The 20,126-nt window shown below is 34.5% G+C and overlaps 1 protein-coding gene across 2 annotated transcripts in view; it reads right to left on the bottom strand.

Annotated features, from left to right (window-relative positions):
- Positions 1 to 20,126, bottom strand: part of VPS13B (vacuolar protein sorting 13 homolog B) — a 1,012,351-nt gene that overhangs the window by 536,996 nt on the left and 455,229 nt on the right. For both annotated transcript variants that reach the window (XM_051970918.1, XM_051970917.1), the window contains one exon: positions 6,952 to 7,079. In XM_051970918.1, coding sequence (XP_051826878.1) covers positions 6,952 to 7,079 — 128 coding nt within the window. The remainder of the gene's footprint in view (positions 1 to 6,951; positions 7,080 to 20,126) is intronic.

Here is a 20,126-nt window from a genome sequence, read left to right as displayed (position 1 = left end):
TTTTGTTTTTTTTTTTTTTTTGAGAGAAGGAGGAGGTAAATCTATGTTTTCTTTTGCAACAGAACTTTTATAGCAATGTTTTACATAACTTCATATGTGCCTTCTCATGGGAAGGGGAGTGGTGGGAGGCAGAAAGGGAGAGAATCTGTAACTCAAAGTTTTAACAAAGAATGTAAAATTTTGTTTTACATGTAACTAGGAAAAATAAAATATTAAAAAATAAAATAAGACATAGTTTCATCATACTACAGAAATATAACAGAATGCTTCAAATGATTTTATAAATCCCCACTAGATATTCCCATTCTTACTGGTACTACTTGTTCAGCAGGACTAGAATGGCATTTATCATCTTAAAGCTCTTCCACTTCACAACTTCCCCATTACTGCCAAAAGCACAACCATTCTTTCATACAACCTTCTTGATATAACTTCTATTCATATTTAAGGTTTCCCTTTCCTTTGCTTTGTTTCTTCCCATATGCAGTTAGTTAATACAACATGGCAACTCTTATTCATCACCTTTAACAGGGCTCTGAACTTGACACTTCCTTAAACATTTAGGAGAATAAAGTGGTACAATGGAAAGGGCACTGGGTTTGGAATCAGGAAGATTCACCTGAGTTGACATCTGACCTGTGACACTTATTAGCTATATGATCTTGGGCAAGTCCCTTAATTCTGTTTAATAGCATCAGTTTCCTCATTTGTAAAATGTTCTAGAGAAGGAAATGGCAAACCACTTCAGTATTTTTGCAAGAAAATACCCAATGAAGTCATGAAGAATATTACCAGATTCATTTTCCTAATCCATGGATCTGTTTGTGTCATTCCAATGCTGAGTCGTATTCAACAATTCTAAGCTTTGTCCTTAAACAGGCTCAGAAACCTTAGCTTGAAATTTCATGTCCTCCAAAATCTGGTTATTAAAAATCTTTTCAACCTTAACTCAAAATATTTCTGGACAGGCTTTAGTCTTGTAATTTCCTGTATAAATTGCATGATAATAGCACAATCTTTTTCTTTTGGGGGTGAGGAGACCATAAGGAAGTATAGTTATGATTTCATTAGCACTGGGAATCCCAGGTATAGAAACTCACTCCACAGATGCATATCTACAACTCCATATATAACTTAGGTTCTGAGGAAGTTTCCTTGAACACTGAGAAGTTGTGTCTTCCTTATGTTTACAAAGGTAATATGTACATTATATACTTCAACAATAATATCATATGAGGATCAATTCTGATGGAAGTGGCTCTCTTCATCAATGAGTTGATGCAGACCAGTTCTGATTGTTCAATAATGAAGAGAGCCATCTACACCCAAAGAGAGAACTATGGGAACTGAGTGTGGACCACAACATAGCATTCTCACTCTTTCTGTTATTATTTGCTTGCATTTTTGTTTTCTTTCTCAGGTTTCCTCCCCTTTCCCTCCCCTCCCTGATCTGATTTTTCTTATGCAGCAAGACAACTGTATAAATATGCATACATATATTGGGTTTAACATATATTTTAACATATTTAACATGTATTTAGACTACCTGCCATCTAGGGGAGGAGGTGGGAGGAAAGAGGGGAAAATTTGGAACAGAAGATTTGCAAGGATTAATGCTGAAAAAATTGCCCATGCATATGTTTTGTAAATAAAAAGATAGATAGATAGATAGATAGATAGATAGATAGATAGATAGATATAGATATAGATATATGTAAAGAATGGTGAAAAAAAGAGTTAATGGAAAAAGAGAAAGCTCCTCAACCAAACATTAAATAAAATTACTAGCTGTCCAAGAGATTCTATTTCCTGCACAATGGTAACCTAAAATATATCTAAATTCTACTATCCCCAGGTATCCAAAACTAGTCTACTCAATAGCCATGGTTGTATTTCTTATATCTCAAAGCCAGCCTCTAGTGCCTTCTGAATTGTATTTTCATTTAATTTCAATGTCTTTCCCTAATTGTTCACAGCCTACCTTTTTTTTTTATTGCAAAGTGTTTCCAAAATCTACCCAAACAACCAAAGCCTTAAACCTTTTCAGAACTATAGAGGAACTATTTTCTAGTTTAAAAAAAAAAGGAAGTTCCACAATAAATATTTATTATGCCTAATAAAGGAAAATATAAGCCTAAAGGAAAAGTATCCTTTTTTTAAAAATTACAAGATATCCCCCCCCTAAATTTTTTTTCTGAAAATACATCCTGTGTCTTTGTCTGAATGACATCTCTTGCTTTGTGTTTAAAATTAATTTCAGTAACTAAGAATTCTCTGTGAAGACAGTAAAGTAACCTGATTCTTTTGAGAGCATTTTAGAATATGGTACAAATACTTCCTTACATCATATAGTCACAGATCCCTGCTGTGAAGGTTAAATATCTTAAATTGTTGATAAACGTAAAAAGTTTACAAATCATACATAACTTCCTCAGAATCTGATTTTTTCTCTTTTTGTCCCTTTCACATGAGAAACTGATAAAAAGAGGACTCATTTCTACTTTATCTGCTCTATACAGAACTGAACACAATGTCATATGATTTAATTGCTTAGTTAATACTTTTCAACATTATAATTCTGACTATAAACAGAACCACACATAAAGCAATAAGTTATATCATTATTGTTTGATACAGTATTTTTTCCTGACATTTTTTCCTTATGCATTCAGGAAGAAGACACTATTACTCTTGAAGCTTTTTCTGATACCCCTGGCTTCTCATGATCTTCCTTCTAAGATCTCATGAAATATTTTGTTTTAATGTAAACACTCCTTAAAAAGAGATAAATAAATTAGGAATTTGTATATAGAATGGAAATATTTATTGTGAATTACAAAGTTATACTTGTAATGATCTGGAATAACATTATATCTTTAATCAACATCCTCAGTGAATGACAGTCTTAGAAGTTTTGTTTTGTTATAGGGGTTAATATACGATAAGAGATGATCATCATCTGTCAGTCTAAAGGTTTACGGTCATTGACCAATGTTGTTTTTCGTTTTTCTATCATATATTAACTTTCCATGAGGAAATCTAGAATGTAATTTCTAGATTCCCAATGGTACACGTTTACACCAAGATTTGTTTAGACTCTCAGAGAAGAAGACAAAGAAAAGAAGCAAAGGATATTGAATAAATTTCTAAAGACTTGGTATACTTTTATTATTGCCACAACAGAAGAATAGTAATAACTTAGCCCCAAATATGATTTGTGAAACTTGCTATTTGAGGTAAAATCTTATGGACTGATAAATGATATTATTCTGAGTATGATTTCAGAAATCAAGAAATGATATTAAGCCAATGATCCATAGTAGCAGCAGCCCAATGAGATGAAATTTGAGAATTGCAAGTAAAGCTTTACCTCGGGAAAATGAGAGCAACTTTGGAATAGGACCCTCCTGACTTGATTTCCCTGAAATAACGTTTCTTCTTTAATAGGAAATGCTCCCTTTTGTCTAAAATTCTAAGCCTGGCTGTGACATTTTGTCGATAAAATTGGCTGAAATTGATAACAAGTTAGGAGAACATTTTTCTTTTTAAGACAAATTTCTATAATGATGGCAGGCAGGCAATAGAGGACATGAACACAATATTAAATTTTTTATCTCAAAATCTAATGCTGAAATACACCTGAGCTATCAAAATAAAATGCAAGTATGTAAAATCTAAGACATCCAACTGGGAATTATAGTCCTTCTCATATCCTAAACAGCTAAGTAGATTAGTACTTGGGCTTGTCATCTTATGTACTTAGTACTTATATATTTATATGTAAGATTATATCTTTGAAATAAATTTGTATGTAAAACATGCTCTGGAACGCAAGTAAATTACACGAGAGTTTAAGAGGATTTGAGATCTGATCCATATTGGTATATTCATTTGAACAAGGTTAATAACTGGATATGTAATTCATTTGATACAATATGGAATTATTTACTTAAGTCTATACAGACATGTCATTACAGGTCTTTTTTACAGTTGAAGTAAAAACAAAATTAAACAAAATGTATGAAACTGAACTGAGACTTGTTTTGTGAGAGATTTTCAACAAAGATCTCTACTAGTGACCTAAATTTGGAGAAGCAGATCTGCTAGAAGAAGCTACTCTGAAAACAGGCCTATTCCAGAATGTCTGAAAGGAGTGTTTTCCAGAAGTCCAAAAGACAACATTAGGAGATGTTCTTAGAAAGCAGACATTTTTATGAAATGTCTGAGCTCTAAGATGTGATAAACTGATGAAATGGACAGCGGAAATAATTTACTGAGAAAGAGACTGCTCTTCCCTCTCATTCCTTCCTCATGCACTATTGTTCTTTCTAAGGCCTGATTCCAGAAGGGGACTGCCCTTAACATTAACAGTGGTTATTAATTTGGATCCAGACATTCTAGTAAATGAAGCCTAGTTGTCCTTTGGAAGCATTACTAACAATAAGGCTAATGGACATAATGAAATTCCAGCTGACCTATTTAAAATCCTAAAAGATGATGCTATTAAAATGTTGGATTCAATATGCCAATTTGGTAATCTAAACAGTGACCACTGGATTAGAAAATATCAGTTTATGTTCTAATCCTAAAAAAAGGGGAATCCCAAAAAATGAAGTTGCATTCATTTCACATGCCAGAAAGGTTATGCCTAAGATTCTGCAGGCTGGGCTTCAGAAAAAAGCCAAGAATTGTTAACCAAGAATTACCAGAAGTACCAGCTGGTTTTTGAAGAGGCAGAGGAAGTAAATATCAAATTGCTAACATTCCCTGGATTATGGAGAAAGCAAGGGAGTTCCACAAAAATACCTACTTCTCCTTCATTGACTACACTAAAGCTTTTGACTGTATTATGTATTATATATGTATGTATGTATGTATGAATGACAAAATATGGCAAGTCCTCAAAGAGATGGGAGTGCTAGATGATGTTCCTTGTCTCCTGAGGAATTTGTATTCAGGCCAAGAAGCAATAGTGAGAGCCAAACATGGAACAACTGATTGATTTAAGGACTGGGAAAGTAGTATGACAATGCTGAATAGTGTTACCTTATTTAATTTATATGCAAATCCCATGAAAAATGCCCAAGTTCTTGAATTAGGATTTCTGGAAGAAATATTAACAATCTCAGAGAAATAAACAATGCCACTTTGATAGCAAAAAGTGAAAAGGAATTAAGAATCTTTTTGTTGAGGATGAAAAAAAGAATCTAAGCTAGCTTGAAGCTAAATATCAAAAAAACTAAAATCTTGGCGACCGGTCCCATCAATTCCTGGCAAACAGAGAAAAAAGAAATGGAAGTATTGTCAGATTTTGTATTAGGTTCAAAGATCATTGCAAATGGTGCCTGCAGCCATTAAATTAAAAGAGGTTTGCTCCTTGGAAGGAGAGTGATGGCAAATCTAAACAGCATACTACAAAACAGAGATATTACCTTGCCAACAAAGATCTATATAGTCAAAGCAATGGTTTTTCCATTAGCAACACATGGCTATGAGAGCTGGACTAAAAGGAAAGCTGAGTGCTATAGAACTGATGCTTTAGAATTGTGGTGCTTTTGAGAGTTCCTTATACAGAAAAAGATCAAATCAGTCAATAATTAAAGAAATTAATTAATGCTATTCATTTATTAAGGTCAATAATAATCATTTATTATAAGGTCAATAATAGTCATTATTATTAAAGTCAATTATTGAAGCTGAAACTTAAATAATGAGAAGATTGGACTACTGGAAAAGATTTGTTGTTGGGAAAGAAAAAGGAAAAGGGGATGGCAGAGGATGAAATGGATAGTGTCACAAAAACAATGACCGCCAACTTGGACAGACACTGAAAGGATAGAAAGATCCAGTGTTATGGTCCATGAGATTATGAAGAGTCAGATATGACTGAAAAATTGAACAATAAGAAAACTGATTTTATGATTCTGTTACTTAATTTTTTTACAAGTATAAAATGAGTGTATAGAAAAAAATTGGTATTAAAAAATAAATACTTAGGTAAGTTTGCAAGAGAGTTCCAATCAGAAGAAATTAAATTATCATTCTCAAAGCAAACTACAGGAAACAATCAATGAATTCATGAAAATAGGAAAAATTTTAGGACAGAAATTACAAACATTCAAAACAAGTAAAGAATAAGCCTAAGATTGTTATTCCATTATTACAGCGACTGTCCAGGTGAGGGATTTCCTATACTAATGAAAGTTAGAACAAGTTCTGAAACTGAGAGTGTCTTGAGCACTGAGAAACAGAGTCTTGTGTAGGATTGGAATGCCTGAGAAATTGAGCAAGACAGAGGTTAGAGACCAATTTAATAGTTTATTAAATGGAGAGAAATATTTGGTCCCAGGGCTGGACGAGACCATCATCTCAAAGAATGCAGCCCTAAGTATCAGAGAGCAAGCTTTTTTATAGGATAACAAGAACAATGACATAATGAGGGAGGTACCTGGATGGGGATAACTTAACGTGGGGAAGCACCTAGGATGACACAATGGAGGAAGGTACTAGAGAGGTTACTGATATTCTAATGATGTCTGAAATGGGTAAACCTTTATCCTGTCAAACATTAAGAAGGAATGACTATAACCTAAAGATATAAAACCTTTATCTCATCAATCATTTAAAAGGGAATGATTATAGCCTGGGGTTTTGGGGCAGAGCAACTGAAATAGACCTTTATCTCATCAAACATTAAGAGGGAAAGGTTATAACCTGAGACAGAGTAACTAAATAGGACAATGGGGAAACTAGGTCAGGACATCAAAAGGGAACTGTGGCACAACAGGGTCACATAGAACTACTATGCTTCAAGAGGTAGAGTTAAAGCCCAGAGCTTCCTGGATTTGAGTTTAACTTTGTATTAACTCCATCACACAGCTTCTACAAATGTAGAAAAAAATAATATAAAAATAGAAGAAATATGACATTTTCTTGTCTCTTTTATTTTACCTGTAGTGTAAGCCTCTTAACTGCATTCCATACTATCCCAATAAACTCTTTCATTCTTTCCTCCGGACTTTTGCAGGTTTCATTTGTGCTCATCATGGCTTTTACTGGTACTGACAAAGGTCGTGATTCTAAGGAAAAGAAAGAATTTTTATTAACAGAAATATGCTTTGTTTGCTCAGAAACATATACTGACTTTTTAAAAGATATTTTTTCCCAGAAACTATGAAATTCAAAATTTATTATCTAAAAAGACTAATCTTGGTAAATGTTGGTTCTTAATTGCCATTTGTAATATTTGGTACAAAACAGAATTCAAATGAAATATCTAAATTCATTGAACATTATCATGAAAGGAGCTATTCTATAAGTAAATTTTCCTAATTATTGAAACCTGCTCTTTTATATAGATCAATAATTCTTTTTGGTTTAACCAACTTTTTCTGAAAACATCTCAGAAAGTATTAACATATTACCCTGCTTTATAAAATAATGTTACAGGAAGGAAGAAGGGAGGAAGGTAGAGACAAATGGAGGATAGAAGGTAGACAATAAGGTAGGAAAAAAAAAGAGGAAGAAAGCAAAACAGAGAGGGAAAGGGGAAGGAAACATTTATTAAACATAGACAATTCCAGAAATCAAGAAACTTACATTCTAATGGAGGAAAGATGATACAAAGATTAAAAAAAAAAAAAAAGAATCTGAAAAGGGGAGGAAGGGAGACACTTAAAGAGTAACACTCTTTATGGCATAAGTTAATTGATGCAAGTGTGGTCCCTTTAAGAATTGAGTTATTCCTTTCTTTCTGATTCCCAATCCCTCCTAGTTGATGCATTATCAGTCTAGGACCTTTTGATACACAAATCCTGGTCCCCTTTGAATTCCAATAGAAGATCTGGGCTTGTCCCAGCCACCAGGATCCAAACCAACTTGGGACTCCACCCACAGGCCCCTCCAGCTGAATCTCTCATTATAAAAGAATTAAGTTGGAGCCCTCTCTTAGCAGAGGTTCCAAACATAGCAGCCTTACACCTGGCATGCCAGGACCCTCTGTCCACTGGAATCCTGTTTCTGGTGCCTTCCTCTCTCTACCTTCACCTGTTTTCCTTAACTATAATCTTACTTCCAAACCCCATAATAAACCTTTTATCAATCTAGCTTTTCGGGCCAATAAATTCTTTTAGAGGGAACTCTTGTGCTGCTTTTAGACCTCCTTTAACTCCATATCCTTGCACCGAATCCAAAAGAGTTGCAGTGGAGCTCTATTTGACTCCCTGTACCCTGAACCTGCCACTAGACCTTAATTAAACCCTAATTTCATTTAGGTACCCCATATCTAGACCTATCATTATGACTCTTGGTCTCCTGCACATGAACATTGCACGTAGGTTTTTAGATCATTTTCAAGAGCACATGGCATATGAACAGTCTTGAGAGATTCCACAGTTAAGGATGATGTATAATACTCAGCTACATAAGTTGCATAAGGAAAATATTGGGAATAATAACCCTTCTGCCTTGAAAAGTGTTCCTTTTCAAAGAAATTTGTACCTTTATTGCTTGAAAATTCTGGCATAAGATTAATTCAAAACACCTTAAATTTCTGGGGCAACCAGAACCCACAGCAGTGGCAATGGTGTGGCACTGAATAGTTGCATCCCCAATGGTTCATCACTGTAGCTTCTGAGTGTATCCCCCAAAAGTCTGCTGTTAGATTAATCTCTTAGAAGGTACAAGCCTGCAGTAGGACTGGAGGCAGAGGTATCAGTCTGATAAGTATGATGAAATGGAAAGAAAATTAGATGAAATCTACATCCAAGACTTAACTAAATCACTTCATGGATATCTGTCCACAGATAACATATCTAATTTCACTGACCCTGTTTCTCCATAAATAAAATGAAGATGATAATTGCTTCAAAGGATAGTTTATAGGGAGTGCCAGGCCTGGAATCAGGAAGACTCATCTTCCTAAATGAAGATATGATCTTTAGATACTTACTGATGGGGGTGAATCCTGAAACTGTCCAAACTCTCCTCTGAAAGCGGCCCACCCTCAGGTAAGCCAGTTAAATGGTCAAACCCAGTTGGAGAGCATGGCCAGGGGAATGGTCAAACCCTGTATTGAGTTGAAGATCAGTCCGGAACCACTTCCAATAGCTCAAACTCCCAAGATAAGTAGTAATTTCTTTTCAATTGGAAATCTAGACCTGGTGCATTGTCAACATTGACTCTAACTCCCAGTTAAGTAATCTCATTCAATTTTTAATTGAATTGAAGCCCCAAGCCTGAGACTGAGAAAAGACAACTCTGAACCCCAATCTTTACAAGACATCCTAATAGGACCTTGCCCACTGGTGAAGATATCTTCTCAATGTAACCCATCTTTGCTTATTCCCTGCCCTCTAAGAAGGCTGACTTCCTAGCAAGCTGTCTTCTTAGGGGAAATAAAATTTCTTTTTACGACAGAGATTTCAGGTTTGCGAATTCTTTCACACAGGATCTGCAGCTCCAACCAGAAGGGATATCCCACCCCAATTCTCGCACCTCATCATTACTAGCTGTGTGACCCTGGGCAAATCACTTAACTCTATTAGTTTCAATTTCCTTGTCTGTGAAATGAGGTGGAAAAAGAAATGGCACATCTCTAGTATCTTTGCCAAGAGAACTCCAAATAGAGTCATGAAGAGTCAGAAACAACTGAAAATTGACTGACCAACAAAAATATTGTAACTTTTTCTGATAATTCAGGTTCATCATGAGGAACATCAATGATTTTTCCAGAAGAACTCAATTCAATTTAAATCATGAAATATATATTAAGGGAACTGCATCACACTAGATGCTAGAGACATAGATAAAAATAAAGCTGTTTCTGTTTCAATGATCTTTTAATCTATTGGCATTTGAAAATGATGATTGATCTCACTGACAATTTAAATGTATAGGGTTCTTTCTACATACAAACAAATTCTGATCATTGCTAAGCTTTCCAGGGTAGGCTATCTGCTTGTTAGGATTTTCTGTGAAGTCCCTTAGTCAGACTGAACTAAATTAAAAGAGATGAGGCACATACATTTTGTTTTAAGGATGAGACTATGTTTACATAAAGTAGAAAACACTCTTACTTGCAAATTAGTGCCCAATAGTTTTTCTTTGAGACTAAATTTCTTAAGGAAAAATTTTAATTTTTTTTTCAGCATTAAATCAAATGTTAATCTAGTTTATGGTAACAGAAAAATATTCTAAAATTAAGTCCAATTCCATATTTTAAACTTAATAGCAACTTCATAGAATGAAAAAAGCTAAAGAATGACTATTTAATTCTTCAATATATTAATTTTTTCCATTTTTTCATCACCTATGTTTTTGCTCTCATGCATCTGTTTAATTTCATTTTACTCACAAGGCAAGTACAAAGAGGTGATCCTAATTTACACTGAGAGGAGAGAAATGGAATATGTCTATAAAGGTTGCCTTAATCATAAATCTTAGAAATGTTTTTTAACATTGAAAAAATGAACAACAAAGATTTTACTATGGCCTAAGAATTCTGGATTATATGATGATGGTTGTCTTTTATATCATAGTGATCCTGACCACTAAGTTTTCAATAATAGATAAAGAAATCCGGTTTAATATTAATTTCACAAACAAAAAAATAGTGATACACATAGTTAAGTAATTCATAGTTAAATGATTCTGGGAACAACATCTGCATCATTATCATGCAAAGGAACTATGTGTATTGTATGCCCAGTAGAGTCTGATGTAACCTAATAATTCTCATGCACAAATTAGAAGTTTTAAAAAGCCATGAGCTACATATAAAAGAGCCACATGTAGTATCACTGTAAAAGAATAATTATTCTTCTAAATTTGTGATTTAGCCAATAGAATTACAAAATCATCAAGAAAGAAAAAATATTTTTCCCACTTAAAAGGAACAGCTATATAAATATGTCCAATTATTGCTGGCAAAATGTCTGATAAGTTCTAATGTAATACTATTTTTTTAAAACATAGCTTTCTTCTTATAGATTTGGAATACATTTTTGCTTTCAAATATTTTGTATTTTATAACATTTAATAAGAGACAAATGGCTGACATTAGAATGGTATTTTAGAAAACAAATTATAACAAAAAATGGTATAACAAAAACAAACTATAACAAGAAGATATTATATAGACAGGCAAGTGTTATGCAAAGGAATTCTTTTAACTCTGCGAATCTTCATCCATAACACTTGTCTTATTCAAAAGTCTACACTATTCCTAAACAATGACTTCCAGCTGTGTCCAAAAGTCTGGTGGATTTATAATATTTCTATTAAGGACTGCAGTGCCATCATTTTAAAAGATACAATGGTCAAGAAAACATCATATTTATTGATTCACAAGAGATATGCAAAGTCATCATTTTTAAAAATGAGGTTTTTAAAAATCTCTTTTGTGTTAATATGGCCTACATTTCCTCCATAACCCACTCCTCCACACACACCCCTCATGAGAGCCAACCTGAAAAAAAATGGAAAAAGATTCAGCAAAATGAAGCAATATATCAAAAGCCATAATAATGTCCATATTAATTGACCTCTCTCCAAGAGGTCTCTGTAAAGTTGGACTAGATGGCACAATCGATACAGTACCAAGCCTGGAATCAGAAAGAATTATCTTCCTGAATTCATATCCAGCCTCAGACATTTATTTGATCTGTGACTCTTGGCAAATCACTTAAATCAGTTTTGTCTCAGTTCTTCATCTATAAAATGAAAAAGAGAAGAAAATGTCAAATCACTCCAAGAAAACCCCAAATGGGGTCATAAAGAATACTTCACAACTACAAAAATCAAAATACAATGCTGCACAAATCCGGTTGCATCGGGTTATACAACTTTGTAAAAAGGTGGCAGATATGGGTGGAGCCAAGATAGTGGAGAGGACACACTCATCTTCCTAAACTCTCCTTTTCCCTCAATCTACTTAAATGAAATTTAGCCTCAGAATTAGGGCCAGACTGTCAGAACTCATGAATACTGGGAGTACAACATGTTATCAACCGAAGATAATCTCGAAATTTGCCAGGAAAAGTCTGTTTTGCTCGTGCGGGGGACAGAATGGGGTTAGGCCAGGCACAGAGTCAGGCAGGCAGGGAGAGCCTGGCAAACAGCTCACACTGAGCAGACCTGAGGGGGGTGAGAGGTGGTCTCTGCTGGTGGAAAATCTGCGGGGAGAACTCTACCACAGTGAGGCTGCTCTGCCCTGGCAGCAAGCCAGTAGATCAGCAGAGAAGCTGTAAACACAGCAGGTAAAGACTATACCCCAAAATGCTAGAGTCTCTCAGGACCTGGCCACACCCACCCAGGCCCCAGAGTGATTCAGCCTGAGGCAAGCACAGATGCAGCTGTTGGTCCTGGCACAGCCCTAGTAGCTTCCTTTCCGCTGCTGCTGCTGCTTATTTCAGCACAACTGCTAACCCCAGCACAGCCAGTGGCTGTCCCATGGCCCCTTCACTGCCACTTCCTGTTTTCTGTAGAGGCAGCTTGGAAATACCCCATTGACTCCAATAAGCAGACCATAGTTTTTGTTTTGTTTTGTTTTGTTTTTCAAAATGAGCAAAAAAGCAAAACAGGCTCTAACTATTGATAGCTTCTATACAGAAAGAGAGCAGACTTCACACCCTGAGGAGACTAAAAACAGTTTGTCTCTAGATTCTAAATCCAAAGGTGACTATGACCTGGTCCCTACCACATAAGGCTCTCATAGAGAGCTCATAGAAAAAATAAAAAGGATCTCAAAAGATAACTAGAAGAAAAAATGGGAAAAGGAAAGGGAAGCTTTGCAAGAGGGTCAGGATAAGTTATTAAAAGATAGAGTGGATAAAGAAATCAACTCCCAGGAAAACAGAATTTGTGAACTGGAAAAAGAAAATAATTCTTTTTTAAAAAACTGGTGAAATGAAAAAGAATTTCATAGAACAAAACAACTCATTTAAAAACTCAATTGGACAAATACAAAAAGAAATGAGAAAAGTAAATGAAGAAAATAATTCATTAAAAATCAGAGTTGAACAAATGGAAATGAATGCCCCAAGGAGACATCAAGAATCAGTCAAGCAAAACCAAAAAGAAGTGAAAAATTAGAAAAAAAAATGTTAAATACCTGCTTAGGAAAACAACAGACCTAGAAATTAGATCTAGGAGAGATAATCTAAGGATTATTGGAATCCCCGAAAATCATGATGAAAAAAAAGAGCCTAAATACAATTTTTCGGGAAATCAGAGAACTGCCTAGATTTTATAGAAACAGAAAGCAAAAGAGACATTGAAAGAATTCATCAATCACCTACTGAAAGAGATCCCAAAATCAAAACTCCAAGAAATATTGTGGCTAAATTCCAGAACTATCAGACCAAGAAAAAATTACTACAAGCAGCCAGAAAAAAACAATTGAAAACAGGAGGCATAATAAGGATCACTCAGAATCTAGCAGTATCCACATTAAAGTGTCAAAGAGCCAGGAAGCTGATAATCCAAAAGGCAAAAGAACTTGGTATGCAGCCAAGAATAAACTACCCAGGAGCATTTTCTTCCAGGAAAGAAGATGGACATTCAATGAAATAGGTGAATTCCATTTATTCCTGATGAAAAAACTAGAGCTAAACAAAAAGTTTGATCTCCAAATATAAGACTCAAGAGAAACATAAAAAGGTAAAAAGACCTCTTGAGAACTGTATTACTGTTATGGGTATACATAAAGAGTATGTGTATAATTTGGTTTTATTGGTTAAAAAAAAAAAAAAAGAACTAGAGGTGGAAAGGAAATTGTACCAGAAAAAGGGAAAAGTGGAGGTAAAAAGAAGGAAAAAAATTTGCCTCATGAAGAGGCAAAGGAAATCTATTATATCTGAGGGAATGAAGGAAGGGGGATGAACACTGTGTGAATTTTACTCTCATCAGATGTCGTTCAAAGAGAAAATATTAGACATATTTGGTTTACATAGAAACTTCTCCCACATCATTGAAAAGTGGGAGGAAAAAACGAAAAGGGAAGGGTTAGGGTAAAAAGAAGGGAATAGAGAAATAGTAAGGAAAAGGTTTAAGAAAAAGGGGAGGGAGTTCAAGGGGGAGGGAGGGATTCTAAAAAGGGAGGACTGTGTGAGGCAAGTGGTACTCATAAGTCTAATACTGGGGAGGAGTGGGGTAAAGAGGAAAGGAAAGAGAAAAGCATAATTTGGGGATAATAAGAGGGAAGGAAATACAGAATTAGTAGTTTTAACCATAAATGTGAATGGGGTAAACTCCCCCATAAAGCGAAGGCAGATAGCAAACTAGATTAAAAGATAGAATCCTACAATATGTTGTTTACAGGGAGATACATACATACATACATACAGAATGAAAGTAAAAGGTTGGAGCAGAACCTACTATGCTTCAGGTGAAACTAAAAAAGAAGGGATAGCCATCTTTATCTCAGATCAAGCAAAAGCAAAAATTGATCTAATTGAAAGAGATAAGGAAAGGCACTATATCTTGCTAAAGGGTAGCATAGATAATGAAGCAATACCAATACTAACATACAAACACTAAGTGTATAGCATCTAAATTCTTTTTTTTCCCCCTTGGCAAAACTTTATTTGGTTTTCTAATTAACAAGCATTTACTTTCTCTACCTCCCACCCACCCCCAGTTCAAGAGGACAAAAGAAAGAGAAAACCTTTGTAATCAGTAGGTATAGTCAAGCAAAACAGACTCCCACATTGGCCACGCCTTAAAATGTGTGTCTCATTCTGAATTTTGAGCCCATCACCTCTCTATCAGGAGATGGGAAGCACATTTAATAACAAATAGCTACCATTTACCTAGTGCTTTAAAGGTTGTGAATAGCTTTTTTTTTTTTTTAATTTTTTTTTAATAACTTTTTATTGACAGAACCCATACCAGGGTAATTTTTTACAGCATTATCCCTTGCACTCACTTCTGTTCCGATTTTTCCCCTCTCTTCCTCCACCCCTCCCCCAGATGGCAAGCAGTCCTTTACATGTTGAATAGGTTACAGTATATCCTAGATACAATATATGTGTGCAGAACCAAAAAGTTTTCTTGTTGCACAGGGAGAATTGGATGCAGAAGGTATAAATAACCCAGGAAGAAAAACAAAAATGCAAGCAGTTTATATTCATTTCCCAGTGTTCTTTCTTTGGGTGTAGCTGCTTCTGTTCATCCTTGATCAATTGAAACTGAATTAGCTCTCTTTAACGAAGAGATCCACTTCCATCAGAATACATCCTCAAATAGTATCATTGTTGAGGTATATAATGATCTCCTGGTTCTGCTCATTTCACTTAGCATCAGTTCATGTAAATCTCTGCAAGCCTCTCTGTAATCAGCCTGCTGGTCATTTCTTACAGAACAATAATATTCCATAACATTCATCTACCACAATTACCCAACCATTCTCCAATTGATGGGCATCCATTCATTTTCCAGTTTCTGGCCACTACAAACAGGGCTGCTACAAACATTTTGGCACATACAGGTCCCTTTCCCTTCTTTAGTATCTCTTTGGGGTATAAGCCCAATAGAAACACTGCTGGATCAAAGGGTATGCACAGTTTGATAACTTTTTGAGCATAGTTCCAAATTGCTCTCCAGAATGGCTGGATGTGTTCACAATTCCACCAACAATGTATCAGTGTCCCTGCTTTCCCACATCCCCTCCAACATTCCGCATTATCATTCTAGCCAATCTGACAGGTGTGTAGTGGTATCTCAGAGTTGTCGTATTAATTTGCGTTTTTCTGATTAATAATGATTTGGAGCATATTTTCATATGTCTATAAATAGTTCCAATTTCTTCGTCTGAGAATTGTCTGTTCATATCTTTTGACCATTTATCAATTGGTGAATGGCTTGATTTCTTATACATTAGAGTCAATTCTCTATATATTTTGGAAATGAGGCCTTTATCAGAACCTTTTACTGTAAAAATGTTTCCCCAGTTTATTGTTTCCCTTCTACTCTTGTCTGCATTTGTTTTGTTTGTACAAAAACTTTTCAATTTGATATAATCAAAATTTTCTATTTTGTGGTCAATAGTGATCTCTAGTTCTTCTTTGATCATAAATTCCTCCCTCTTCCACAGGTCTGAGAGGTAAACTATCCTATGCTCTTCCAATTTATTTATGATCTCATTCTTTATGCCTAGGTCATGAACCCATTTTGACTTTTTCTTGGTGTATGCTATTAAATGTGGATCAATGCCTAGTTTCTGCCATACTAATTTCCAATTTTCCCAGCAATTTTTGTCAAATAATGCGTTCTTATCCCCAAAACTGGGATCTTTGGGTTTGTCAAACGGTAGATTATTAAAGTTATTGGCTGTTTTGTCCTTTGAACCTAACCTATTCCATTGATCAATTAGTCTATTTCTTAGCCAATACCATATGGTTTTAGTAACTACTGCTTTATAATATAATTTTAGATCTGGTACAGCTAGGCCACCTTCATTTGATTTTTTTTCATTAATTCCCTTGAAATTCTTGACCTTGTGTTTTTCCATATGAACTTTGTTGTTATTTTTTCTAGGTCATCAAAGTAGTTTTTTGGGAGTCTGATTGGTATAGCGCTAAATAAATAGATTAGTTTAGGTAGTATTGTCATCTTTATTATATTTGCTCACCCAATCCAAGAGCATTTAATATTTTTCCAGTTGGTTAGATCAGACTTAATTTGTGTGGAAAGTGTTTTGTAGTTTTGCTCATAAAGTTTCTGGTTTTCCCTTGACAGATAGATTCCTAAATATTTTATACAATCAGTAGTTACTTTAAATGGAATTTCTCTTTGTAACTCTAACTGTTGGATTTTGTTAGTGATATATAAGAATGCTGATGACTTATGTGGGTTTATTTTGTATCCTGCAACTTTGCTAAAGGTGTGGATTGTTTCTAATAACTTTTTAGTAGAGTCTCTTGGGTTCTCTAAGTATACCATCATATCATCAGCAAAGAGTAATAATTTGGTTTCCTCGCATCTAAATTCTTAAAGGAGAAGTTAAGAGAGCTGCAAGAAGAAATAGACAGCAAAACTATAATAGTGGGAGATCTCAACCTTGCACTCTCAGAACTAGATAAATCAAACCACAAAATAAATAAGGAAAATGTCAAAGAGGTAAATAGAACACTAGAAAAGTTAGGTATGATAGATCTTTGGAGAAAACTGAATGGAGACAGAAAGGAGTACAGTTTCTTCTCAGCAGTTCATAGAGCATATACAAAAATTGACCATATACTAGGACAGAAAGACGTCAAATTCAAATGCAGAGGGTCAGAAATAGTAAATGCATCCTTCACAGATCACGATGCAATAAAAATTATATTCAATAAAAAGCCAGGGGAAAATAGACCAAAAAGTAATTGAAAACTAAATAATCTCATCCTAAAGAATGATTGGGTGAAACAGCAAATCATGGACACAATTAATAATTTCGCCCCAAGTGAATGACAATAATGACACATCATACCAAAATGTCTGGGATGCAGCCAAAGCGTAATATGGGGAAATTTTATATGTCTAGAGGCTTACTTGAATAAAACAGAGAAAGAAAAAAATCAATGAATTAGGCTTACAACTAAAAAAGTTAGAAAAAGAGTAAATTAAAAACCCTAACCAAACACTAAACTTGAAATTCTAAAAATAAAAGGAGAGATTAATAAAATTGAAAGTAAAAAAACTATTGAATTAACAAATAAAACTAAGGAGCTGGTTTTATGAAAAAAACCAAAAGAGATAAACCCTTAGTAAATCTGATTAGAAAAAGGTAAAAGGAAAATCAAATTGTTAGCCTTAAAAATGAAAAGGGAGAACTTGCCACTAATGAAGAGGAAATTAGAGCAATAATTAGGAATTACTTTGCCAACTTTATGCCGATAAATTTGATATTGATATGATAAATGAAATAGATGAATACCTTCAAAAATATAGGTTGCCCAGATTAACAGAGGAAAAAATAAATTGGTTAAATAGTCCCATTTTAGAAAAAGAAATAGAACAAGCTATTAATCAACTCCCTAAGAAAAAATCCCCAAGACCAGATGGATTTACATATGAATTCTATCAAACATTTAAAGAACAATTAACTCCAATGTTATATAAATTATTTTAAAAAATAGGGAATGAAGGAATCCTGCCAAATTCCTTTTATGATATAGACATGGTACTGATACCTAAACCAGGTAGAACGAAAACAGAGAAAGAAAATTATAGACCAATCTCCTTAATGAACATTGATGCAAAAATCTTATATAAAATCTCAGCAAAAAGATTACAGAAAATCATCTCCAGGATAAACACCATGACCAAGTAGGATTTATACCAGGAATGCAGGGCTGGTAATATATTAGCATAATTGCTATTAGCATCATTAGTTTAACTGACTATATCAATAGCCAAATTAACAAAAACTATATGATCATCTCAATAGGTGCAGAAAAAACATTTGATAAAACTCAACAGACATTTATTTCTATTAAAAATACTAGAGAAGTATAGGAATAAATAGACCTTTCCTTAAAATAGTCAATAGTATCTACTTAAGACCATCAGTAAGCATCATATGTAATGGTTATAAACTGGAACTATTCCCAGTAAAATCAGGAGTGAAATAAGGTTGCCCATTTTCACCATTACTATTCAATACTGTATTAGCAACGCTAGTTTTCAGCAATAAGAGATGAAAAAGAAATTAAAGAAATTAGAGTAGGTAATGAAGAAACCAAATTATCACTCTTTGCAGATGTTATGATGGTATACTTAGGGAACCCCAGAGATTCTACTAAAAAGCTGTTAGAAATAACCCACAACTTTACTAAAGTTGCAGGATATAAACTAAATCCACATAAACTGTTGTGATCTAGTTCAGATGGATCTGAATCAATCCCTGTTCGGGCGCCAAAATGTGGTGAGCTTTTTCTTCTCAAAACGCAGCCAGGTGATAAAAGTTCAGATCTTTTATTATCTCCAATATAGCCCGGTTAGCTTAGAGGCCTATCTCTCTGCTTGGTTCCAAGAGCTCTCTCTGAATGTTGCCAAATCCAAAGGTCTGGTCCTTCAGCCTCTGCCTCTGCTTTCTTCAGCCTCCAGCCAGCTCCACTCTTCATGTCATTCCGGTGAAACCTCAACTTGTAGCTTCTTCACTCTGAAGAACTTCTTCGACTGGCCCATTGAAGCTCTATTTATGCTCCTTCAAGAGAGGGATTGTGGGTTTTCTCCCATAGTGCTCTCTGGCCCAAAGAGCTTCAAGGGAGGTATGAACTCATTGAACTCCAATGAGTAAAGGTGTGAACACAAGCCTTGTATTAATTAGTTCTACTTAGTACCTTGTTTCAGGTTCTGCCCAAAACATCTTCTTGTAAGATTAGATCAACTCTAATTAGTTAGCAGTTAGTAAGGATTCCAACAATAAACCATCAGCATTTTTATACATCACTAACAAAATCCAACAGCAAAAGATGCAAAGATTAAATTTCATTTAAAATAACTGTCAATAGCATAAAATATTTGGGAATCTGTCTGCCAAGGGAAATTCAGGAACTATATGAGCAAAACTACAAAACACTTTCCTCACAAATAAAGTCAACTGTAAACAACTGGAAAAATATTGAGTGCTCCTGGATAGGTCAAACAAATATAATAAAGATGACAATACTCCCTAAGCTAATCTATTTATTTAGTGCTATACCAATCAGACTCCCAAGAAACTATTTTAATGACCTAGAAAAAATAAAAACAAAATTAATTTAGAAGAACAAAAGATCAAGAATTTCAAGAGAACTAATGAAAAAAAAAAATCAAATGAAGGTGGCTTAGCTGTACCTGATCTAAAACTACACTATAAAGCTGCGGTCACCAAAACAATTTGGTATTGGCTAAGAAATAGACTAGTTGATCAGTGGAATAGGTTAGGTTCACAGGACAAAATAGTCAATACTATAGCAATCTAGTGTTTGACAAACCCAAAGACACCAGCCTTTGGGATAAGAATTCATTATTTGACAAAAATTGCTGGGAAAATTGGAAATTAATATGGCAGAAATGAGGCATTGATCCATATTTAACACTGTACACCAAGATAAGATCAAAATGGGTTCATGATCTAGGCATAAAGAATGAGATTATAA

The sequence above is a fragment of the Antechinus flavipes genome, chromosome 1, assembly GCF_016432865.1.
Source record: "Antechinus flavipes isolate AdamAnt ecotype Samford, QLD, Australia chromosome 1, AdamAnt_v2, whole genome shotgun sequence".
NCBI lineage: Eukaryota > Metazoa > Chordata > Mammalia > Dasyuromorphia > Dasyuridae > Antechinus > Antechinus flavipes.
Note: the sequence above shows the minus strand (reverse complement) of the source record. Positions and strands in the feature narration are given on the sequence as shown.